At 42.8% G+C, this 25,273-nt stretch overlaps 2 protein-coding genes across 8 annotated transcripts in view; one reads left to right on the top strand and one right to left on the bottom strand.

Annotated features, from left to right (window-relative positions):
• Positions 1-22,021, top strand: part of PALMD (palmdelphin) — an 85,300-nt gene extending 63,279 nt beyond the window's left edge. For all 3 annotated transcript variants that reach the window (XM_084851892.1, XM_084851891.1, XM_084851893.1), the window contains 6 exons: positions 2,666-2,796; positions 6,271-6,385; positions 9,032-9,065; positions 9,157-9,270; positions 12,261-13,355; positions 19,568-22,021. In XM_084851892.1, the coding sequence (XP_084708018.1) occupies positions 2,666-2,796; positions 6,271-6,385; positions 9,032-9,065; positions 9,157-9,270; positions 12,261-13,355; positions 19,568-19,611 (1,533 nt within the window). In that variant the 3' untranslated portion in view covers positions 19,612-22,021. The remainder of the gene's footprint in view (positions 1-2,665; positions 2,797-6,270; positions 6,386-9,031; positions 9,066-9,156; positions 9,271-12,260; positions 13,356-19,567) is intronic.
• The window catches only part of LOC146347937 (ferric reductase 1-like), a 39,034-nt gene continuing 35,441 nt past the window's right edge, over positions 21,681-25,273 (bottom strand). For all 5 annotated transcript variants that reach the window (XM_084851890.1, XM_084851887.1, XM_084851885.1 and 2 more), the window contains exon 16: positions 21,681-25,026. In XM_084851890.1, the coding sequence (XP_084708016.1) occupies positions 24,934-25,026 (93 nt within the window). In that variant the 3' untranslated portion in view covers positions 21,681-24,933. The remainder of the gene's footprint in view (positions 25,027-25,273) is intronic.

The following is a 25,273-nucleotide window of genomic DNA, read 5'->3' on the forward strand; positions in this document are numbered from 1 at the left end:
TCTGCCATTAGGATGGTATCGTCTGCGTATCTGAGGTTGTTGATAATTCTCCCGGCAATCTTAATTCCAACCTGTGATTCATCCAACCCGGCGTTTCTCATGATGTACTCTGCATATAAATTAAATAAGCAGGGCGACAATATACAGCCTTGTCGTACTCCTTTCCCAATTTTGAACCAATCGGTTGTTCCATGTCCGGTTCTTACTGTTGCTTCTTGTCCCTCGTACAGGTTTCTCAGGAGACAGGTAAGGTGGTCTGGTACTCCCATCTCTTGAAGAATTTGCTACAGTTTGTTGTGATACACACAATCCAAGGCTTTAGCGTAGTCAATGAAGCAGAAATAGACGTTTTTCTGGAATTCTCTTGCTTTCTCCATGATCCAGCGAATGTTGGCGATTTGATCTCTAGTTCCTCTGCCTCTTTGAAACCCAGCTTGTACTTCCGGTAGTTCTTGGTCCACATACTGCTGAAGCCTAGCTTGTAGGATTTTGAGCATCACCTTGCTGGCATGTGAAATGAGCGCAATTGTGCGGTAGTTTGAACACTCTTTGGCATTGCCCTTCTTTGGAATTGGAATGTAAACTGACCTTTTCCAGTCTTGTGGCCACTGTTGAATGTTCCAAAGTTGCTGGCATATTGAGTGCAGCACTTTAACAGCATCATCTTTTAGGATTTTAAATAGCTCAGCTGGAATACTGTCATCTCCGCTAGCTTTGTTGTTAGTAATGCTTCCTAAGGCCCACTTGATTTCACTCTCTAGGATGTCCGGCTCAAGTTCAGTGACCGCACTATCATGGTTATCAGGGACATTAAGATCTTTCCTGTATGGTTCTTCTGTGTATTCTTTCCACCTCTTCCTAATCTCATCTGCTTCTGTTAGGTCCCTGCCTTCTTTGTCCTTTATCATGCCCGTCTTTGCACAAAACATTCCCTTGAGACCTCCGATTTTCTTGAAGAGATCTCTAGTCTTTCCCACTCTATTGTTTTCCTCAATTTCTTTGCATTGTTCATTTAAGAAGGCCTTCTTGTCTCTCCTTGCTATTCTCTGGAACTCTGCATTCAGTTGGATATATCTTCCCTTTCTCCCTTGTTTTTCACTTCCCTTCTTTCCTCAGCTACTTGTAAAGCCTCATCAGACAGCCACTTTGCTTTCTTGCATTTCTTTTTCTTTGGGATGGATCGAGTTGCTGCCTCCTGAACAATGTTACGGACCTCTGTCCATAGTTCCTGAGGCACACTGTCAATCAGGTCTAATCCCTGAAATCTATTCCTCACCTCCACTGTATATTCATAAGGGATATGATTTAGGTCATACCTGAATGGTTTAGTGGTTTTCCATACGTTCTTCAATTTAAGCCAAAATTTTGCAAGAAGCAGCTCATGATCTGAGCCACAGTCAGCTCCAGGTCTTGTTTTTACTGACTGTATGGAGCTTCTCCATCTTTGGCTGCAAAGTACCACCTCATAGAAGGATAGACTTTATCCTTTTAAGAGATTATTACTGGGATGTCGGCCGAAGAACCTCTTTAGAGCCTTTAAAAGGAACCTTTTAGCTCTCTTACCCCTTAAAATGTTCCTTAAAATGTTATATAAAGCATATGTCATGCCTCAAGCAAAATTTACTTCAGATTATAGAATGGTTGGCTGCTGAGGAAGTATTATGGGAATTCTTTGCTTCTGGTTACCTCATGGGCCTGTGTGCATCCCAAGCATTCATGAGGCCTAAATGATAGAAGTTCATGTTCCTCAATTCCAATGATATGGTGGAATGTGAACCACACAAGGCAAATATAGCATTCTATCATTTGAGCCATTCTGAAAGTCAAATTGCATCACACTGTGTTAGCAGCCTCTATATGGTATAATTTACCACAAGCTGTCATGGCATTTAAGTCGTTGTTGCCTCTGCAACCTCTAACAAGCAAGGGCTGCGTTCTTCTGTGGTATGTTTGCAAAGTAGAAGAATGAGGTATCTGGATAACCAAAGGCAACCGTAATTGTGTTACTGCATGTCAATATGTTACTGACATGCAGTAAGAAGTTATCAATTGCGCAATGCTTCCAAGTTCAGGCATTTCCAAAATTTTAAGTTGTTCACTCTAAAGAGTGGGGGAGGGGGGTTTCAGACATGCATCAACTGTAGCAGCAAGCAGTAACTTGCATGTACGAATGAGCAAACATAGATTAATCACAACAGCTTCATATCTCACAGGATGTTTTCAATTCAAACACATTGCTTTTCAATTGAGACAGTTCAAACATTCACCTGAGATACACCAAGCAAGGAGTGATCAAACAGTGACCTTAATTCAGTACTACTATATGCGACATCATTGCATACTACCCATTGTCTCGAAAGTTCTAGGTACTTCATGTGGCACCTACATACAACACTGGAATACATTCCTGCACAAGTAAGACTGTTTAACAGTTCCTCCCTTTAAAAAGGGAAGGAAAAGCAGGGTGATGTCACAAATTAGTTCATATGTCATTAAGTCATTAAGAAGTGGTATCATTGAAGAGGGCACTGAGTGACATCACTCAACTCGTCCTACAGGTTGGTTTTTCATCAGGATGGAGCCAATGCATAGCGGACACTGTAATTTGTGCTAGATGTGCAATAAAGGAAATTGCTAATGGGATTTTTAAAAAAAATATGTATAGAAAAAAGCTCTGCGTGAGAAATGGCTCTGGGATGGATTAAATACGCTTACTCCGAAAGAACAAGAAGAAATGCAAAACCAGAATCGAGAGGATCAACAACGGATGATAGAGCTGGAACAAAACATCCTCAGGTGCAGCACAGATTCTTTTTATTTTTCTACCATTCAAAGCTTTGTGATCTGATCAATTTTCTATTCTGAACAGGGGGATTAATGTCTCTGGGGCCGGCTATTTGAATTCTCCTGTTTCAATAATACATCTAACTTTTGTTGTTGTTCCCCCCAAAAGGTATGATTTTAAAAGATCAGGTTCTGAATATCCTGCACATGGTTGAGATTTAATAGAATCATAGAATCTGACATGGTATAAGACAGCTTCTTGTCCTACAGTTCCAAGCATTTCCCAGCTAGTCATGTTGGCTTGGGAATGCTGGGAGTTGTAGGACTTTTTTCCATCTAAACATGCATAGGATTGCACCCTTAAATAATCTATGTCTGAGGTGCCAAGCATAATCAACGCAGGTCTCTCAGCAACCATGGAAATAGGCTTCCCACATACTGTGAGTAGGAAGGATTTGGAAACATGGAATTAGCATCAAAACAACCCCCTGTAATGTTACCAAGGAGCACAGAGCAACACCTGTTGAAATCCTCTGTGGTCTCATTAAGACTTCTCTACAAGTTCTTTGGAAGAATTTTTTTAGAAGCGAATACTCTACAAGCATCACATCCTATCAGAGGCAGGAAATTCTAAAAACGGTTGGTCAACACCAGCGTCATTTAAGGCAGGTCCGCATATGTTAAAACAGCAAAGACATGCTCCCTACGTTGTGTAGGGAAAATGCATGTGGCAAAAATATACAGCAGAAATTGTGCATTTGTTGTGTACACACATTGAATTTTTACATGTGCACATTAAGGCCTCTTTGAGGTCCCTGCGTTGTAAAGGAGAAGGCATGTATCTCTCCTTTGACGTTTCCTTCCCCCCTATCCCCCCCCCACGGGGGGGTGGGAGGAAACACCACTGTATAGAGCAAAGGAGAGATGTATGTCTTCTCTTTAAAAGGCAATCTGACATTGCCTTTTAAAATACAATTGGACCACTTAGCTTTGTTTCCCTGCTGTTTCCTTTTTAGCTTTCTGTTTATCTTTCACATACAAGCTCCCTCCTTCCAGAAGGGTTCCATTTTGATGCTTACCCAAAAATGTATCTTGGCTTTTACTGGGATAGATGTCAGCAGATTCCCAATAAAATATCATCAGTATAAAAAGCCGGAAGGTTACCTAACAAGAAGGATTCAACCCACTACTAGATACAGATAATCATGTGGTATATGAGATGCTACATGAAGGAACAGAGACCAGCAAATACCATTTTACCCTGTATTGATTTTATCATGTCCTATGCTTAGCACATGTTTAAATAAGACAATATGAACTAGTGCTAATTTGATAGTAGAATTTGTCACCAAGGATGCTGTGAAGCATATTTTTAAGCAGCACTCTCAATCCAATCATCCATTTCAGATTAATTTTGGCAGCTGAAAACATGCATTCATACCCAAGCTACATAAAAGTAATTCCAGAGACCACACTGCAACTGCTGGGAATTTTTTTTTAATATTAATTCTGTATATATTGCTAACATGGAAAAAGGATGGTGTACAAAATATAAAATGGAATGGCCTTCTTCACCCATTCCAGTTCCTCATTACACTGACTGGGCTATTACTGGGAGATAGTAGGGAGCGGACTGAAGCTTAATTCAGCAATTTCACTTGATGAGGCTCCATTCTCTGCTGTCTCTGAATAGTCAGTGATAGGGATGTCAAAGAAATCCATTTGGAGGGTGGAGTTTGATGGGTTTTCCTAGGCTCGGCACACAGACTTTGTTTTGCTGGCTGTTGCAGCGCCCAACTCGATCTGCAATGAGTCAGGCCAGTTCGTAGATTTTCTGGGAGTTTTGCACATTTGGTGGTGGTGGGGAGTTTCTGTAAACTATGGCAGAATTTGCACAATTTGCACGAATTTGGCCGTGATTCAGCTGCATTTTGCGCATATTGGGGAACCTTCTTTTAAAAAACGCACAAAAAAGTTTCCAGAGTTCAGAGAACAGCCCACAGCTTAGCTCACAGATGCAAAGTGAGTCATACATTCTGCAGAACTCCACTGAGCCAAAAAAACCCCTGGATTTCCCAGTGATGGACAGCCCTAGTCAGTGATGAAAGGCAGCCCTCTCTCTGCATTCTCCCAACTCACATTTTGAGGATCACAAATCTAACCTAGGGGTAGGCAGATTTCAGGCTTGTTGGATCAACTTTGTTCTTTACTACAACTCCAGGGCCCCATCTACATGGCACTACTTTCACCCTTCACCTCTCACAACTGCGCAACATTGCGGCTTCAAACTAGCTTCTGGTTTGAACACTCACGATTTACTGCAAGCTTCCCTAACAGACTCCACCATGCCCTCTTTTTGCCATTATACTTTAATGTGCAGCTGTGCAGTCCTATGAGCATAGGGGTGTGACACTTGAGTGGTTGTTTTGTATTTTAGGGGATACTGTTGTGTCTTTCCATCCCTCGTTAGGTAAAAAGTGGGTGTTCTGTGCTCCTTCATTTCCACGCCATCTGTTTGTCAGTTCCCCAGCCTGAGACTCTCGTGATGGTTCGCGTGACTGGTACGTGCCTACCCACTGCTCCGAAATGGTGGCCGGAGCGAAGCTGGTCCTCCCCCAAGACACCCCTCAGCCCTTATGCACAAAAGCAACTATTGCAAAGATACAAAGCTGCAAAAATGTGCAGAAGTGTGATTAAATAAATGAAAACGCCTCTCAGTGCCTCTGTAACTGCACAGCTGAGAAGGGTGGGGGAGAGTAAAGGGGCGTCAGAGTGACGCAAGCACTATGCACGCCTACAACACGCCCACTGCAAAATGCGAAGTCAGTTTGGGGAAGGGACAGATGGCTCGCAACTGCGGGGAAACCCACAGCAAACAAAAAACATCGCAGCAAAACACCTCCTTGGAAATCCGCATTTTCCGGGAGAAAACCACAGATGGCTGCAAAGTGGCGACTGCATCATCTGTCCTGAGGGACCTCGACTTGCAGCTGCCCCGGAGTAAAAGGCTCATGTAGGTGGGGCCCAAGATCCACCAACCAGAACCAGGTGCAGAAGACATACACTTAGAACAGGGGTATACAACCTGTGGCCCAGGGACTACATGTCAGCCCCCAGGGCCTGAAATGTGCCCCTGACTCCCAGCCACTACAAAAATCCCTTCCCACAATCCTGATGGCTCTTTCAAGAGTGATCCATATCAAGATTGCTGGGAGTGTGGGTGCAGAGAGGTTATTCACTCCCTCCCCAGTGAGCTTCCTACAGCCTAATTTAGGTGGGAGTCAAAAACCCTTGCTGATCTACTGCAAATCACTTAGAGATCTACCAGTAGCTCACAATCTATCTTCTGCCCACTCCGGCTATAACCAAATGGGCTTGAAATCAAACCCACTGATGCACAAGAGATTAGTCTGCACCCATTATTCATGATCTTCATTGCAATTCATACTGTTAAACATTATTTCTTCAAATATTGTATATCTGCAGACTTGAGAAAGAAATTGAGGAGCTTGAACAAGAAGAACTAACCATCTCAGTTAAAGAAAAAGCCATACTGAAGAAGCTTAAATCAGTTGAAAGGACCACAGAAGACATTATAAAGGTTAGTGTCTAATTTTAAAAGCCTGCTACTGATTGTTGCTTTGTAAAAATAAACAGTTAAGGGAGATGGAGGAATAAAACCAAGGAAATGGTGCAAGGCTCCAATATAATGCAGTGGAAACTAGAAGTGACTAACAATACAATACTTTACATGTCTACCCAGAAGCAAGCCCCACTGAATCTAAAGATACTTGATTTTTGTGACCTGCCCAGAGAGCTTTGGCTATTGTAATAAATAAATAAATTACTCCAGAGTAAGTGTATATAGGATTGCAACCTAAAACATATCCTAGTCAAGCCACTTAGGATCATGTTGATAAATATGTCATGATCAAGGTTTTTATAATTATTAGTGATTCTGGATCTTTATTTTGCCAAATCCATTCCATGCCACAGGAATGTTTTCCTACATTTATACTTTTACTCTGTACTGGTATATTTGTAGTTTGTGCTATGAACTGTGACATTAGTTTAGTATGAAATAATCCAGTGTTAACTATTAACTATATCTATGCTGGCAGAATGCCAGGAACATATGGGGGAACATTCCTCTGCAGCCTGCCTCTCTCTAAGCTCAGAAAAATTAAAACACCCTCTACATTTATTCAACCTTCAGAAAAAGCCTGAACAAACATGCAAGCTTGCCCATGCGAACTGAAAGTCAAACAGGCCTGTAGGAGTGTTATGCAATTGCTAGAGTGGAGAACAGCAACTGCCCTAGCTTGCCTTAAGCAGTTTACTTGAGGACGTGGTAGGGCACTAAGAGCCACAGAGAAAAAGAACGGTGTCTTCAACCCTGGAATAGCAAATAAAATTGACCGATCTCAGATGCCATGTAGGAGGTTAAAAGATGAACTTAATACCCTGCATTACAAATGGAAATGCTTGATACATACAGGGAGGAAAGAGCGCCGTGATTTCTAGAGCTGAGCAGAATTTTCACATGAGACATTTTTTTCTGAAAATGTTTTTGAGATTATTTTTTTCATCCCCACCCCTAGAAAAAGGTGGCCAATGTGCAGAATTTTCTCCAAATATTCTCCACCATTTTTTGAGGTGGCCGCCATGTCCCCACCACAACGCTCAAAAACAACACTGGGTCTGGGGAATTATGGAGGAGGATGCAAAATGGTGTTGCAACTTGAAGCAGCAAAAAAAAAAAAAAGGGGGAGAAACCCTTAGGGGAAAAAAGAAAGGTTTACTACTGCCATTGGGTGAGCCCCATCTCGGGGGGTGGGGGGGACCTATTGGAAGAATTTTTCCTCACTCTGGAAACAATCTGTGAAATAGTCATCTCCCTCCACTCCCACTGTTATCCTGTCCACAAGTGGAGAATTTCGAGACACCATTTGCACGCAGCTCTAGCCTCTGCTACTACATTTCCCCTGCCACTATTCTGTAACTGCATGGTAGAGCAGCAATGGCATTTCAGACCCTACTGGTTATCCATACTGGAGCCTTGCAGTTTGGTTGCTAGATTTCTACCATTGATATAAAAAGAAATTATTTAGGCCAGCCTCCCACAGCCTGGTGCCCTTCAGAACTGTTGGTTTACAACTGTCAGTGTTCCCAGCTAATATGTCCATTGGGTCATGCTGGTTGGGGATGATGGGAGTTTTAGTCCAGCACCTCTGGAGGGCACCAGGCTGGGAAAGGCTGGTTTAGGCCAGGTGCACCCGAAAGTCTACCTCAGGACATGCTGCGGCTTCTTAGATCAGCTAAGAATGTCATTTGCTGACCTGCACAAATATAGCAGGTTTCCATGCATGCAATCATTATGGAAGAAGATGCCCATCTAGATATAATCCCATCCACATCGTGATACTCATCCAGCTCCATTGAAGATGCTGGATGCCTTTTTTTAATACGCCAATCAGGATACGCATCCCAATCTGGATACTAGTCACTGTACACAACTAGTTGTCCATGACTAGACCAAATTGGGGCCTATATATACTAAATACAGATGGCCAGGGCACACAGCAACTGCTCTGTAGTTATGTGACTGCAATACATTTGTGGAATCCTTTTCTTCCCAAAATTCAGCCTAAGTCTAAACATCGTTAGTTTACTTATATACTTATACTTACATACTTACTTATATACTTGAACGGTCTTTCAATGGCTGGAGTCATGTCAGTACTGGGTGAACTTTAAAATCCAAATGTTTGATATTTTGCTTTTGTTTCAATGTGTAACCTGTGCCCCAAATTCTCAGTAACATACCAGTTAAAAATCAAAGTAAGTGAGTAAGTAAGTAAATAAATAAATGTTACATAAAAGACTAAAGGATAGAACAACTTTGGGGATGGGGGTAATACTTATCAAAAAAAGTTGTAATTTGTGAACTAATTCTATAGTACCATTGGTGTTTCTCCTCGGTTTGAAAAGAAAAAAAGTCTGGGACCATTGTTGCAGAGGAATTATTTTTGGATTCCAAGCCTTTTAAATATTACAGTCCTGTGCATACTTACTTGGAAATAAGTACCATTGAACACAGTGGGATATATTTCTTAGTAACCACACATAAGAGTCACTTGCCAGGTAAGATGCTTTACACCAAACTTTAAAAAAAATCAGTTTGTGTCATAATTTCTTAAAACTACATGAAAATCACAAAATTTGCTGTTACTGTTTTTTTTCTTAGTCTGTGAAGGTGGAAAAAGTAGAGATTACAGAAGGTATGTTCACTCAAAGCACAGAATTTAAAATTATTTATGGGTAACACCAGTGGGAGAAATGATATATATTGAGAACCGTCTCTTTTCACAGAGCCAGCTAACTACATATATGCCAACATACCAGATCTTCCAAAATCTTTCAGACCTTCTGCACTTAAGAGGACAGGACATCTAGAAACAGAGGACGATGAAGAAAAACGAAAAGGTACAGTTCAGCAATGCATGTCAAGAAAGACTATTGGCTTATATGGACATATTAAATGTCATATTAAATGACATTTGATAGGGATAAATACCATGTTCTGCACCTAGGAAAAAGAAACCAAATGCACAGTTACAAGATGGGCAATACTTGCCTCAACAATACTACATGTGAGAAGGATCTTGGAATTGTTGTAGATCACAAGCTGAATATGAGCCAACAATGTGATGGGGCTGCAAAAAAGGCAAATACTATTTTGGGCTGCATTAATAGAAGTATAGCTTCCGAATCACGTGAAGTACTAGTTCTCCTCTACTCAGCACTGGTTAGGCCTCATCTGGAGTACTGTGTCCAGTTCTGGGCGCCACACTTTAAGAAGGATGCAGACAAGCAGGAGAGGGTTCAGAGGAGGGCAGCCAAGATGATCAGGGGACTGGAAGCAAAGCCCTATGAGGAGAGACTGAAAGAATTGGGCATGTTTAGCCTTGAGAAGAGAAGACTGAGGGGAGATACGATAGCGCTCTTCAAGTATTTGAAAGGTTGTCACTGAGAGGAAGGCCAGGATCTCTTCTCAATCATCCCAGAGTGCAGGACATGGAATCATGGGCTCAAGTTACAGGAAGACAGATTCCAGCTGAACATCAGGAGAAACTTCCTGACTGTTAGAGCAATATGACAATGGAACCAATGACCTCGGGAGGTAGTGGGCTTTCCCACACTGGAGGCATTCAAGATGAAGCTGGACAGCCATCTGTCAGGGATGCTTTGACTTAGATTCCTGCACTGAGCAGGGGGTTGGACTCGATGGTCTTATAGGCCCCTTCCAACCCTAGTACTCTATGAGTCTATGACTACATCTAAAATGGCTTCAAATCTGGGAATGAACTAAACATTTGAAGTGTGTGGGCATGTGTGAGATAGGTAGGTAGGTGATAGACAGACAGACAATGTCAATGTCCTGTGTTCTTATGAAATGTTTACCAGCAAGAAAAGTTAGTGTGTGCGTGTGCGTGAGAGAGAGAGAGAGAGAGAGAGAGAGAGAGAGAGGAATGTCCTGTGTGCTTATGAAATGGTTACCAGCAAGATGTATGTGTGTGTGTGTGTGTGTGTGTGTGTGTGTGTGAGATAGAGAGGGGTGGGGGGTGGGGGGCAATGACCTGTGTTCTTGTGAAATGGTTACCAGCAAGAAAGATTACTGTGTGTGTGTGTGTACACACACCATTTCATAAGAACACAAGATGTTGCCTTATTCCAACTTAAATAAGAGAGATCAGTCCATCCAGGCCTCGCCCATCACTAGTCCCACCCACCTGTATGGTCCCCAAAGGGTTCCACAACCACCAAGACTGCCCTTCACTCAAAAGAGTTTGCCCACCCTGGCTGGCCAGCTCCGCTCCGCTGCCAAGCCACGGAGCCACCGGCCGGCTCCAGCCACCCGCAGCCAGACATCCGGCCACTGGGCAGCCCTGCAGGGACGCAAATGGTGGCTGTTGTAGCTGCCATCATTTGCGTCCCTGCAGTGAGCCATGATAGGCTACGTAAATATTTATGTAGCCTATCAAGGCAGGGGGAAAAAAAACCCCTGCCGTTCCCTCCCCCCACCGTGATAGGCTACGTAAACCCCCACCTGCCGTTCCCCCCCCCCCCCGTGATAGGCTACGTAAATACTTACGTAGCCTATCACGGCTGAAGAAGGAGGAAGCGAATGGCAACCGCAGGATGGCCGCCATTCGCACAGTAGCGCGGACGGGAGCAGGTAAGTGCTCCGTTTCGCGCGCCTTTTGTGGGGTGGGGGCGGCGGGCTCTTCGTCCCACGCGCCTTTCGTGGGGTGGGGGGCGAGGGCTTCATTCGGCAACGGTTTTCGGGGAGCTGAATGCACTGGCATTCAGCCTCACCGAGATCCGTCACGGAATTCTCTGACATCCCTACACTGAGATTTCTGCAGTAGAGCAGTGTGGCCAGGCTGCCTGAGCTCCCTTCTCCAGTCTTTAATGGACTGCAGACAGGTAACCAGAATAGCAAGACAATGACAGGGGCAAGTCTATGAGTCTTTCTACATGAGGCTTTTATTGTGCGCTCGTGATTGCTTACCTTTGCTCACCCACGATAGTTTGTGGGTGCTTTACATGTCGTCATCCTCCAGGGCCTTTCCCATGCTTTGCAACCAGTACTGCAGGGTTTTTTAGATCGAGGAAGGTTCAGCATTTTTCTGAATGGCGCATTATATTTATAGCATGTAATTGCGCTATTCCACTATACCACAGCACCATCTAGTGGCTGTATAATTAAATACATAAAAAGGCAGAGAAAGAAGAACAGCAGAAAAACACACATGTAAAGGAGCCGATCTTAATCCTGCAAAGAATCTGGCAGCAGAAGCCCCGGTAAAGGTGCAGGATAAAAGCCTCATGTCAAAATGCCGTATGGGGGTTGGGGGGGAGGGAAGGTTCCCTGTATTCCCCATGAACTCCTGTGTTTCCCCAATTCTTACTACATGGTTCAAAATCTATTCCCGAGTAGCAATGTGCCCTGCCGGTAGTTGATCAATATAGTTGATGACTGAATCAAACCATCTGTGATTGCAGTGATCATAGGAGCTAACATGACATGCCAGTGGCAAAATCCATCCGTAAGAACATGGATTGTGCCAAACTTATATAAAGTGGGTGTAGGTTGATTTAAACTGGAAGGAGCAGGAAGGAGAGATGGGCTCATTCCTTCCCCTGCCTTCAGTTTTCTTCCACCAACCACCTACCCCAGCTGAAACATGATCGCAAAGAGGGATTCCAAATGAAAAAGCTGTGGATGGGGAAGAATTCAGCACCTCCTGCATCGACTGCATTAAATAATTCAACCCCACTTTCCAGGAAGTTGCTGGTGCCCCATGTTCTACTAACACACAGGTCTACTGCTGTTATGTGCAAGTTCTTAAATGTATCTTTACATATTGTGTTAAACGGCTTTTAAAAGGATTCTGTTCCTTCCAATACAGCCCTGTTTGCTATGGAAATTAAAGTTGAAAAAGACATCAGGACTGGGGAAAGCACAGTTTTGTCAACAATACCGCTTCCGTCTGATGAATTTAAGGGTGCAGGAGTAAAAGTATATGATGATGGCCGAAAGTCTGTCTATGCAGTGTGTGCCAATGGAAGCGTAAAAACCAACGAAGTAGATGATCTCGCACCTGTTGAAGTGGAGGACCTGTTAAGACAAGCGACTGAAAAGCAGTCCAAATCTCCCACTGAATATCATGAGCCAGTATATGCAAACCAGTTTTGCAGACCCACAACTCCCCAGCAGGATAAGCTAGCCAAGCGACCAAATGGTGAAAAGGCTGCTATTCAACATAAGATTAACAGATTTGATTATTTTTATAATGAACCTTCCTATAATAAAGACAAACGGCAACAAATGGAAGAAAATGGTCTAGAAGATCTTTCAAAGGGCTGTCAGCGGAATTCTCATTCTCCAGGTGTTCAAACAGAGCAGTCTCTACAGATTAGCCCCCCAAACAAGATGGCACCTAACGTTCAAAGAGAAGTTCTCCAAGAGGCTGTCGAACCATATCAGAAGGAGGGGGAGGGCCAACAAGATATAAAATTCAGAAACTCTGTAAATACTAATGAAAAGCCTCCTGTAACACTAAAAAGCGATGAAGATTCTAGTTATAGTGTGGTCCAGGCTGTGCCATGTTATGTGGATGATACGGAGCCCGTTACAATGATTTTCATGGGATACCAGCATGTGGATGATGATGAACTCAATAAAGCCATCTATGGATATGATGGGATTATCCATGCAGAACTTGTCGTCATCGATGATGACGGTGAAGAAGAGGACAGTAAAGCTGAGACACCTTTGTATCATCCAGTGGGACCTTATAGCCAGGTCTACCAGCCATCCAACCAAACAGGTGCAATTCCACTGACAAATTCCAGCAAAACTACTGGTGACAATGTGAACAAGCCACCTTACAAAAATTCCATATCACTCAAGGAGCAAGAAGAAAGTCTGAGCTGTTGTACCCACAATGGTCAACTTGATGGCCAATTAGCACGTGATGGAACTGAAGATCCCTCCTTAACAGGTAAAAAACCGGGCAAGTCACGACACTGTTGTGCTCTCATGTAACAGACCAATTACTCCTGTTTCTCTGTCTTCCTTCCTGTTCCTTCAGCTTAAGAGCTTTTCTACCCGAGGTGTTTATTGTGCATTCATCATTCCTAATTCATGATTATTTATGAGTTCTTTAGACGATGTTGCGACCCTCCACTTTTGCTTCTGTTTTTTAAGAGCACTTTCAGGGTTTATTTAGAGACAGGAAAATGGAGTATTATTTGCAAAAGTGAAAGAAAACTTATTTTCCTACTTGTGTAATTACTTTATTCTGCCATAGCACAACACCACCTAGAGGTTATGTAGTGGAAAATTCTTTGTATACAGCTTGGAGTTCAATTTTGTGACAAAACCAAAAGTAGATGTAGTGGATTAATAGCCTCATGTAGAAAAGCTCTGACTAATTCACAATTTCTAGACTATTTCCTCCTTGTCTTTTATGTTCTAATTGTTTCATGTAATCTTTAATCCTGTGCTAATAGCAGCCATAGTACTTTGAAGGACCTAAATGCTCAAATACTTTATTTAAAGGTTCCTAACGTCAAATAAGGCTGCTGCTGGTGGTGGTAATCGCATATGGACCTAATTCGAGCACATCTTGAAAACACTGATTTCAAAACTATCTCTTTGTTCCTTTGACATGCAAGAAAAATGGGCTCAGATTGCATTTTGGTAGCAAACAGTATTTCTTCCTATTACACAGATCTCCATTTTTGGAGCTCAGTTATGCCTCTCTCTGGTCTCCTGACTTTGTACTGTATAACATACCTTGCACCTTAACTCTGAAAGACTGGTTAAACAGGTTTGTTTTATTTTAACCTTGCCCTAAGGTGTCCGCTGTACTGGAAATGTCTTTACACAAGTTTTGGTATCTTTTCTTAGCCTGCTTTATTTGGATTTATTTTTTTTACTAGTAAATGTGACTATTTTGTCTGTACATTAACCTCAAGCTGTCTGTCCTTCTACCTTGAATAAACATGTCTTACATTTTCTAATATATTTGCATGAAATCTTTCACTCTGCTTCTCACTATAAACCTCTTGTATTCTAAACACTTTGTAGAACTCAACCACCTTAAATCCAAATTGCATAGTAGCTCATATTTATGCTAGAGTGCAAACAGCTGGTAGTAGCTCTGTTGGGTGAATGCAGGATTGTCCCTTAGCCAACGTGGACCACCACTGATAGACCTGATCCCCAAACAAGCGAAGCCTGATTATTTGAATTTAAAACAATTTACTTCTATTGACTTCTTTCTGGAATAATCCTGCAACCCTATATATGCTTACCTGGAAGTAAGTTTCATTAATGAAAATCAATAAGGCCTACTTAGACATGCATGGATTTAGCATCAGAAGGGCTTAATTCAAATGCTCTTTAAATTTAGGTAGGCCTAGACATGTATTGTAACCCAGCAGGTGCTTGACAATCCTCTCCCCTCCATCTTTGCATCCCTGATAGTCAGCAGAACTAGGACACTGATCAAGCCACTGATCGGCCACCATGTACAATGTGGAGTTGTGCTGGGTCATTCTTTGTGCAGGCCTGTTTTCAGTACTCCAGCTTAAATGGCACTTACACAGCCAGCTATGCATATTATGCTGCTTCGTGTTACAGTGAAATTGGGGGCAGTTCACACATTCAAACAAGAAGTTGTCTACCTCACCCCCTCTTCCATATTATCCTTCCCACATACGGATTGTGAAGAGAAAACTCATCATGAGCCAAGTACCCAGAGACAACCCATAGGAGTGTTGCCAGATGTGCAAGTGTTCTCATAAGTGAATAAAGTGTCTCCATACAAAGGTACGACACCTTTTGCACCCTCACATACAACATATACAAAAATTTGGGGTTGTTCAGTGCATTATTAGCTTTGAAAACTTAGTAGCTCCTCCTAATTGTCCAGCACCTCTCACGCCAAGCGTGTGAATGAGTGAAGGCTCTGAACACCCTAGGCCAGGCTTCCCCAACCTGGTGTGCTCCAGATGTGCTAGACCATGCTTCCTCTTATCTCGAGCCAGCATGGCCACGCTAGTTGGGGATGATGGTAGATGTAGTCCACCACATATGGGAGGCACCGGGGGTTGTGTCCACTATTATTCTAACCTCAGTCCCATTCATTTCAGTGGTTCTACTCTAAGTAGGACTAACATTGGATGCAAGCCAAGGCCAGAGAAGGCAGCTCTAGGGCATTCAATTCAGGGTGGTTTGTTATGTAAAGGACAGGTCCGATTTCATCTCCCTCCCCACCCACCCCATCCCCAAGCACTGGTAGCACCAGAGTGGAGAAGACCCCCTTCCCTTTCTTCTTCTTCTTCACATTAGGTAAATTATAGGCTACTTTTCCCTTCTAGGAGCGCCACTGCATCTGTTCGCATATCCATTTAAACAATGGAATAGACACTTGAAAAGTAGCTTTGCACATACTTTGCTAGAAGGAATGAATGGCACCCTTACTGTAGAACAGAATGGAGGAAATGGAAATTTAAGTTTAATATTGTATTTATCATCAGCTGCAACAAAGTCTGAGAGGACCAACTAAGCAAATTGAAAGCTATTGTTACTATACCTTTTGGGATGCTCATGACCAGTAGGATTGCTAGGTTAGCATCTAAATCAGCCTTCCCCGACCTGGTGCCCTCCAGATGGGTTTACTAGAACTCCCTTTGTCCCCAATCAGCATGAGCAGTGACCATTCTGGCTAGGGTGATGCGACTTGTAGTCCAACTCATCTGGAGGGCATTAGGTCAGAATGGCTGATCTATAGCTTGACACCTTTACATGTAATTTCCCTGATGAAATGGGAAACAGCCTATCTTCCCCATTTTGTCTTCTTGTCCTTTTCATCCACTACCCTGCTGTGAAGCACAGCTAGAGTTGCATTTGCTTAAAAATGAGGAGGCAGAAAAAGTGTTCCAGAAGAAGCTGCTGCTGCTGCCTCCCCCTCTCTAGCTTCATCTGGGAATTGGAAATGAATAACATCAATTTGCAAGTTAGAGAGCCTGGCAGCGCTCCTATCCAAAAGGATACAGTTTATATCATCCACTTCTTATAATAGCTCTTATGCATCTAGCAGGAGATAGTAAAGTGCAGTGTGGCGACATATCTATTGCTGTTCTGCCTCAGGCAACAAAATGTCTTGTAATCCATACTGATTTCCAGGGGATGCAAAATAAGTAGGACTTAGGTTTATTCCCAGGCTCAAATCCAACTCCTGCTTTCAATGCCAGGCCTTAACCCTGGAATCTGTGAAGGAATAATAGATAGTCATGAACAGTTCATGAACAGTTGCAGAGACAGAACTGAAACTGAATTTAAGGTAGCCAGCCAAAGACAGTTCTCTGTAGAACTTTAATACTTGTCCTTGCTTTGGTCCCCTCCTCTATTCTCTTTCACATGCATTGTTACTGTGCCCTACCACATACCGAATACTCAGAGAATGCTAGGAAATGAGTAATTTTCTAAAACAATCTCGTAATTATCCTGCTTGCCCTAAAGAGGAAACGAAGCCAGGAAGGCCCGTCATAGACAAGGTAGCAATGCACAAAGGACCGTTTGTGAGGGGAACAGAGCTGTTTTCTTAGAATTGTTTTGACAAAGCTCATCCTACTTCAGCCACCAAAATCAGTGCCAACTCTCCCACATTTGGAGGCGGTACAATCATGGGCTGTGTGAAGTATTCCTTGATACCTTCGCACTGTAGGAAGAAAGAGCCCAAACATTCTAAGGAATACGGAGAAAACTAGGGTGGCCTCTGACCCAATGTACATGTAGGAATAAATTTTGTTCCAAGTAAAGAGGGAGGCACAGGCCAGACTGAAAAAGGAGGCTCCTTCCACATCAGCATTCCACAACCTAGTGCTCTCCAGATGTGTCAGATTATAACTCCCAGCATCTCCCAACCAGCCATATTTGGATGAGGGTTTTCATCCAATACATCTGGAGGGCACCAGACTGGGGGAAGACTGATGTACATCTTACTGCATAGTCCAGCAAGGCAGTCTGTGCATCTTCTCGGATTCACACATGTTCAGCATAAGCAACAGTTTAGTATAGCCCAGGCATTGGCAAAAGGGAGCTCAGCGAAGGTTCTTGACTACCAACTGTTTTAACAGCAGCAACAAAAATATTCTCTTTCTAATTTAGGCATTTAGAACCCCTGATCTGTCCTACTGAACTGTGGATTTGTACTTGTATGTACAAGTCACTGTAGTGATGCATGAGGTGCCAAGACCATGCCCAAGTAGAGATGGGTGCATCAGACTATTTCTGGTCAGTGCATCAACTCTATGTGTTTACCCGTCAGTCCATTCTGGCCTGTTTTCCCAGCAAACTGCAAAAAAAAAAAAACTAAAAAAACCCCACCACCCTTTTTAAAATCCACACAGAAATTTGCATTTATATATTTAAATGTGTTTTCCATTAAAATACATGTTTCTACATGAATGTTGATATGCTTGAGATGGAAACTGCATCAGAACACTTGGGAAGAGCAAAAGTACTGGAAAACCAAGTTCTGATCTGCACATTAGTTCAGGGGTCAATCTAAACTAGCATTTTATTCTGATACGGCACTCCCTAACCCATTGTCCTGACATTCTCCATCCAGCTTTTATTATGACTTTTTCTGTGATTGCAGTTCCCATGCACTACCAGGTCATGTGTGTTCCAATGTAGTACTGTAGTATTGTTACTCCTACCAGTGGGAGTGGCTTTAAAGCTGTAGAACCTGTTTTGCAACTTTTTCCTTCCACCCTCCCTCCCTCCCTCCCCACTGCTGCTTTCTCCTCTTCCTCTCCTGCTTTTTTTTCCCTCACAAAGATTTTGATGGAATTCGCAGGCAAGAAATCTGAGGGCGGGAGGGGACATTCAGGCTATTTTTCACTGAATATCTACACAGCTGTGAATAAGCACATAATTTATTTCTAAACCTGCATTCTTGCACAGCTGCAAAGATGTGCAAACAGGTACCAGACTGAAAAACAAAACAAAATACTAGCCTGAAACAGGAGCTTGGCCTACTTCTCTTGCAGTTGCAGCACTATGCTGTGGCTTGTGCTCATGATACAAACACAAACAACAAAATACAAATAACCTTTTCAACTCCTCCTACTTCTACTGTTACAGCAGTATGCATTGGTGTGTGGCACTTAATTGCGCTAAAAATACAGTGTGCCATATTCATTAACGTGTACCCACAGAGCAGCAATTGTGTTTGAAAAAAATACCAGTACAGAAGTGCCTCAGAAACAAAAGGGACTCCACTGTAGATTTTACCTAGGTGGCATCCCTGCCTCTCAAGGCACTTTATATGAACATATGAAACTGCCTTATACTGAGCCAGACCATAGGTTAATCTTGCCCAGTATTGTCAGTACTAGCTGGCAGTGGCTCTCCAGGGTTTCTGGCAGGAATTTTTCCAGCCTTACCTGGCGATGCTGGAGATTGAACCTGGGACCTTCTACATGCAAAGCATGTGATCCCCAAAGAGGGAAGCCTCTGATCTCAGTGGCTTCCAAGTATCTAGTGCCCTGCCAGGCTGCTGCCGGCAGGGTGGGAAGAGCAACGGAGGCGATGTTCTCTCATCCACCCTTTATTAAATTTTCCTTTAGATGCACCTCTGAGCCTGTCTAGAGATGGCACACTGCTGGGGGCTCACCTGGGGCTAGAGAAGTCATAGGCTCTCTCATATCCAGGCCTCTCCTCTCCCCGCCCACCTGAACATCTCCTTTTCTCTCCCTCTGAAGCTGCATTTGCAGCCTCTTGAAACAGCAGCTGTGAAAGGGCGGCGGAAGGGAATCAGAACGTAAAGTCCCTCTTCTGAGGTCATAGCAGTGTCTACGGCCTTGGGAGGGTGACTCCAAACACTCCAATGTTCCCTGGGATGCTCTCCAGGGACCATAGGATTGCTGTCTCAGTAAGTTAGAACATAGATCCAATTATCACTACACCACCCTTGCAAAAGTGTTTCAACTTAGCACCCATTCTTCCTTTGTCTGTTGTCTGTGCTATAATCTCAGTGTATATTAATAACTTCTGACTTTTAACACTAATAAAATAATGCTGTCCCCGGGACCAACTGTATGAGGTAAGTTTCTCTTTCACCCACAAAAGATTTAGTATCAGTAATGGGATAATATTTTTCATATTCATTGTGGTGTTTGCTTTTTTATTTTACAGCTCTGAGAATGAGAATGGCAAAACTGGGGAAGAAAGTGATTTAACAGCTACAGTGGCATAATACTAAGTATCTGGCAGTGTAATATGAAGCAAAAGAAGAATTTTCTATGTTTTGGACCTGGGTGGCTTTTGCTTATTCAAATATACATACATAGGAATAATGGCACTTTATAGGGAAATGAATGGACAACAGCAAGAGACAAAGTTTGCCCTTCCAGATATTTACTCTGATCCATATCAATTTAGAATTGAATCCCTTCAAGAATTACTGGTAGCATTAATTAGAAATTTCTCAGTGTTATGATGTATCATAGGAACTTAAGAGTGAATATCTTGAACAGGACTGCATCCAGCGAGTTTTGTTGAATGAGTATTATCTGTCTCACTGATCAGTGCATTCTCTAAACCTGACCCACAAGCATGCAAGAGCAAGTCTTCCTATCCTTTCTAAGCCAGGTTTGGTTAGAGGTTCTAATTCTTACATTCCCATAAGCCAGTTACTTGGTCTGATGTAGACTGAAGCACATTGTGATATTTACCACTACCAGAGCCCATCCTTCATATCTCAGAGGTAATGTCTGCATATGCTCTTTTAGTTTTTGTTTCCCACTGCCTAAAATGTCTGCATTATTTTCCCTTGGGCTTAAGGAAACACCTGGCAATTGTCACGCAGTCAGAATGTAGTTCAACCTGCCTTCAAACTATCAGCTTGAAATAGGTTGCATTCTTCCTTATTTGATTCTACATGGCTGCACTTTATAGCTTTTCCTTTAGATTTCCCCAATTTTCACCCTACACAGGTGCTAGACAGAAAAACCCATCATTTCTCCTTGATCCTCCTCATTAACGGAAGTGAAAGGATGGGAGATAGTGGATTACTAGAGGGGAAGCAGTCATAGTTGCAGTGTCCCATTTCAGATTTCTACTTCTAACAGTAACAGCACCCATCCTCCGGTTCCAAAACAGAACACACAGCACCAGAGCACAAGCTCCGCTGGCCACATTGTCAGCAACATGGGAGCTGGGTAACTTTGAGGCAATGCTCACTGTAGTGGTCTTGTCTCCACATTAGTTCCCAAAAAAGTGAAGAGCACACAGACTTCAGGGAGTCTCAACAGCACTTGCCCAGGTGTGTGTTCGAGGTCTGAAACCCAGGACACCATGCAAAAGAATAAGACACAGAAGGGGGAAGGCTCCACAACTCTCTGCTAATACCAACTTGCTGTAGTCTCTTGGGCAAGCATCACTAAAAGTGAACTAAAACCCCACGACAGTAGTCCTGGATTATGTCAGCCTACTCCATTCCCCATTTCAGAATTAGGATCACTCCATCTTAAAAATTCATTTAATGGGTAGGTCCCATAGAGGGAGGAAAGTAAATTTACCCTAGATGTCTGATCCTTTTCCAACCCTCTTCTGCCTGTATCCGTTTTCATTTTGAGTTTTAGCCATTTAGCCATTTCCAAATTAAAAGAAAATTCCCTGTCCTATCCTTGTGATTTCCTTATTCTCCAATGCTCTGCTAAACTTTATTTTTTGATTGGTAGAGATATGCAAGCCCCAGCTTCTTAGGAAGAGATTTTAAACTTATTGTGATTAATTGTACTACAGTACCTGGATTGGCTGGAGTGAAATTTCTGGACTCAGATGAAAAATTGGCAGCCCCCGTCAAAACTACCTGCTTCAGGTCTCAGTCTGGTCCAGAAAACAGGTAAGAGGGCAGAATGCATGGCAACAGGATGTGTGAGGCTTTTAGTTAAGTTAAGCATAAACTTCTGTAGATAGTCTGTTTCATACTCACAAAGTATATGTACAGAAAAATACTACTTTTAACTTAGGGGTTTGTTTTTAGCTAACACATTATGCTTTTAAAGCATAGATTTCTATCTGTCCTAGGAAGTTCAGACTCATGTGGGTTGTTTCACTTCTTCAAGTTGGCAATTGCTGAACTTTCCCGCTATTAAACTTGAGCAAGAGCACCACGCAGTGTCTCAACAGAAGAAGTGACATGCCCAATGCTCAGCTGTGCATCCAGGCATTTTATATGACGATGCCAAGGATGGCAGCACTGAACCTTTTCTACAAGTGAAAGAAATGCAAATAACGTCGAAAATAGATTTGATGGGCAGTTTATTCTCCTGGAATGTAAAAATAATACACCTTGTGAGAGGCTATGAGTTTGTTTCCTTATTAAATACGGAAGACTATTTAAGGCACACTATTCATTGTTATGAATGCATTCACTCCGGTTGAGTGTTTTCTACTTTTTTTACTTCTCCAGAAATATATCCATGGCAAATAATATTAGATTGGGGGGCAGGGAAAAGAGAGAACTTCCATTCCAGAATGTCCATTTGCCATTCCAATTGTTCAGTGGATTTGGCCTTAAGATTCAGTTGAGTGCACTTCCAAGGTGTCTCCTCTAACAGCTTGGAGGGATTACAGTAGCCAAAATCCACTAAAAACTAGAAGCCAGATTCCAAATTTCTGCCCCTACTCCATTAGAACGGAGCAAGGGGCAGTGGCGGAGGAGAGAAGGTCAAAGCCATTATTTTCAGCTGTGGCAGGAAGCTATCTGTTCATGGTGACCCTGCCAGAGCTGAAGCCTATCAGCTGCATTCTCTACCTTTTTCTGAACAGTTTCTGGGGCTTCCTCACAAAGGCCACACAATATTAAGGTATTATCAAAACATGTGTAATGCTGCTTACCCTTTCCCAGAGGAGGCTGTTTCTGCATACTACCAAAAGCTGATAGAGGCACTCTTAATTAGAGCCACCACCTCTTCATCTAGATTAACACTGGAACCAGTAGGATTCCAGAGTGGCTAAAGGAGCAATCCTATGGCCCCTAGACATTGCATGAGGGGTCATAGGATACTGAGGATTCCTCCCTCCAAGGTTGGAGGCAGCGCTCCAAGCTCAGAAGGAGAAGTCGGAGAGCTGCCCCCCTTGCCCCCTTGCAGCTGGTGCAGAAAGAAGGGCACCGGTTGGCCTCCAAGGTCAGAAAAGCAACCTCAGACAGGGGGGAAAGGGGGCATTTCAGTGGGAGGGAGAAGATTGGAGAGGCCAGGATATAAGCTATCCTGAGGCCTGTCCAGCCTCCTTCCCTCCCCTCCGAAGCACGATCGCGAAAAAGTCCATCTAGCAAAAAATGCTGGGCAGGAGGACAAGGAAGCAAAGAACACTTCCGCTGTTCCTCCCACCCTGCACTGGATGATTGGAAGCCTCCGAGTTCGGGGGCTTCTGATCATCGAGGGTGTGCAGTCTATAGGATTGCACGCTAAGCTAATCCTAGATGAGATCCCTTTGTCTAAACCTCTCCTGTCCTGGATTTCATGGATCCTCAACCACTGTTAGCTCTGCATTATCAGGATGCCACTTTCATTAGCCCAAAACATTTAGAGGGACACTTACCACTGAACAAATCAGAGTAGCTATGTGTAAATATCAAGTCATGGAAATATGAAAATAACTTTTCATGTTTTGTAACCACTATAACTGATCAGCAAAACACTTTTGGTGCAAATATGTATGTAACAGACATGCAGAAGGCCAGCAGCTGTAATTCATGAGGCAGCCATACCCATCAAGTTCTCAAACCATTATTTTGGTTTTAAAGTAGCATTTTAAAATGTTACTTTAAAAAAGGACCCTTTCAAAAAAATCTGTACAAGACACAAGCCTTTTAATTTAGACAATTCACGCTTTCATAATAGGATAAAAAATATTAGGCACTGAAATGTAATGCACAATTATAAAACCACTATGTCAGTGGTCTCACACTTCATTCTTATTGAGTGTGACAGTAGGGGAAGTGATTAAATGCAAAGGGGATTGGACTGAAAGGATCAACAAGTATTGGAAACTTCATTGGGGACAGGGGATCAAGAAATCCAGTGATCAGCATGGCAGAAGCAAACTATAGAGGCAGCAAGTTGGCACTAGCTGTTTTCTTATGCGGGTAACATCCAGCATCGCAAAGGTGTACGTCCATTCACACAATGGAACTTCCCTATCCTTGTAGCACCAGAGTGTCCCCCAATGCTCCAGAACAGATTTGGGGGGTACAAGAAGCTTCAGGGGAAGGGGTAACCACTCTTCTGCCAGATGCTGTGCAGACAAACACAACTGGATGTCACACACACACACACACACACATATATATATATATATATATATACACACACACACACACACACACACACACACACACACACACAAATATAGGCCAATAATGCATTAAATAAATAGGTTGACACTTGCTCTAGAGAGCTTTGGGGGCACAACTGTTACAATTTGCACAGTGACTAGTCATTACCTTTTGAAAGACAGAGAGAGAGAGAGAGACAGCTGTAGTCTGTCACCACATGTAGGTATATTGGAAGTTTCAAAGGAGTGAGGATGTTCAAACAACGCCATCATTCTTGGAGCGCTAAGTGTCTTTGCTCTTAGCGCCCTACAATCTGCCAGTCAAGCTAAAAATCCTGAAATATTACTTCAGAATCTTGTGTCACACACATAACATTCCTCATACAATTCCTCAGGATTTTTCTTTATCGCCTGTTCGTGATAGAGGTGGTATCAAACACCTATTTGGCCTCCATTCATGTTGAGCCCTCCCAGCTCTAAGGTTGACAAATCGTTTGTTTCCAAGTTTAACTGCTGTAATCCCTATAGATTAAAAAAGCTCCTTAAAACCTAGTGCCTTACAGCCTCAACTGGAGTCTAAGCACAGAAACAAGTAACCTCTTGTGCAAGGCATTGTTCTTCAAGTCTAGCTTCATAACGCCTGTTATCTGGGCCTAACTGGTGGGGAGATGGGAGCAGGAAGAAATACGTGGACCATAAGCCATGTTTGATTATTCAGACCAGGAGAACATGGAGCTGTATGTCCTTCTACACTACAATAGTGGTTGTTACAAGTGGTGAGATTAGCTAAGTGTGACAACTACAACCTGACTCATTAGGAGCTGGCTTCTGATCAAGAGATGAAAAAACAGCTGCTCAAAGGCAACGACAGGTAGTCCAGTTCATGTAGATAGCAAGCGTGAAACAAGAAGGCCCAACTTGTCCAAAGCAAGATCTCCCCTCTTCCCTTCTGGTTGGATACAAGTGGACAATACTGAAACCAGGTGTTCAGTCATGGTGGAGATCAAGGCAGGTTCTAATTACGATTGGGACAACACTGCCAAAAATGTCTAATTCTGCTCTTCAGTGTTTGCATGGTGAGAACTATATTCTCATGTGATTTCTTAAGTCCTCTATTTCATTCACAGATAAGTCTTTCTGCTGTGAACTTCAGTAGGCCGTGTGTCTCCAAACCAATCCTATTAAAGCTTTTTAGGATATGAACATCTTCTTCAGAGTCATATTTGTACAATTGCTGTCAGGAAGGTGATAAGAAATGCGATGTTGCCACAAATGTAGAGGAATAGTACTGTCTTTTTAAACATATGGCCCTGGAAAGAAGAAAGGAAAGAAAATGTGAGGGACTGTGCCTGTCTGTGAAAACACCAAGCCATTTTCAAAAAGGCATGTCTACTAATCCTCTGAATTGTACCAGAGAGGGGAGACATTATTCAGAATAGTATGCAATGCAAAAAGAAGCAAAAGAGTGAGTGGGAAAGCAAGGGGATGAATGAGGAAGAAGAATACTCGATCCCAATATGCTTGCTTTTCACAACGACTAGGAGCATTCAAAATCTG

Source organism: Heloderma suspectum, chromosome 4 (genome assembly GCF_057233095.1).
Source record: "Heloderma suspectum isolate Gila_16-S chromosome 4, 16-S_ref, whole genome shotgun sequence".
In the NCBI taxonomy this organism is placed as follows: domain Eukaryota; kingdom Metazoa; phylum Chordata; class Lepidosauria; order Squamata; family Helodermatidae; genus Heloderma; species Heloderma suspectum.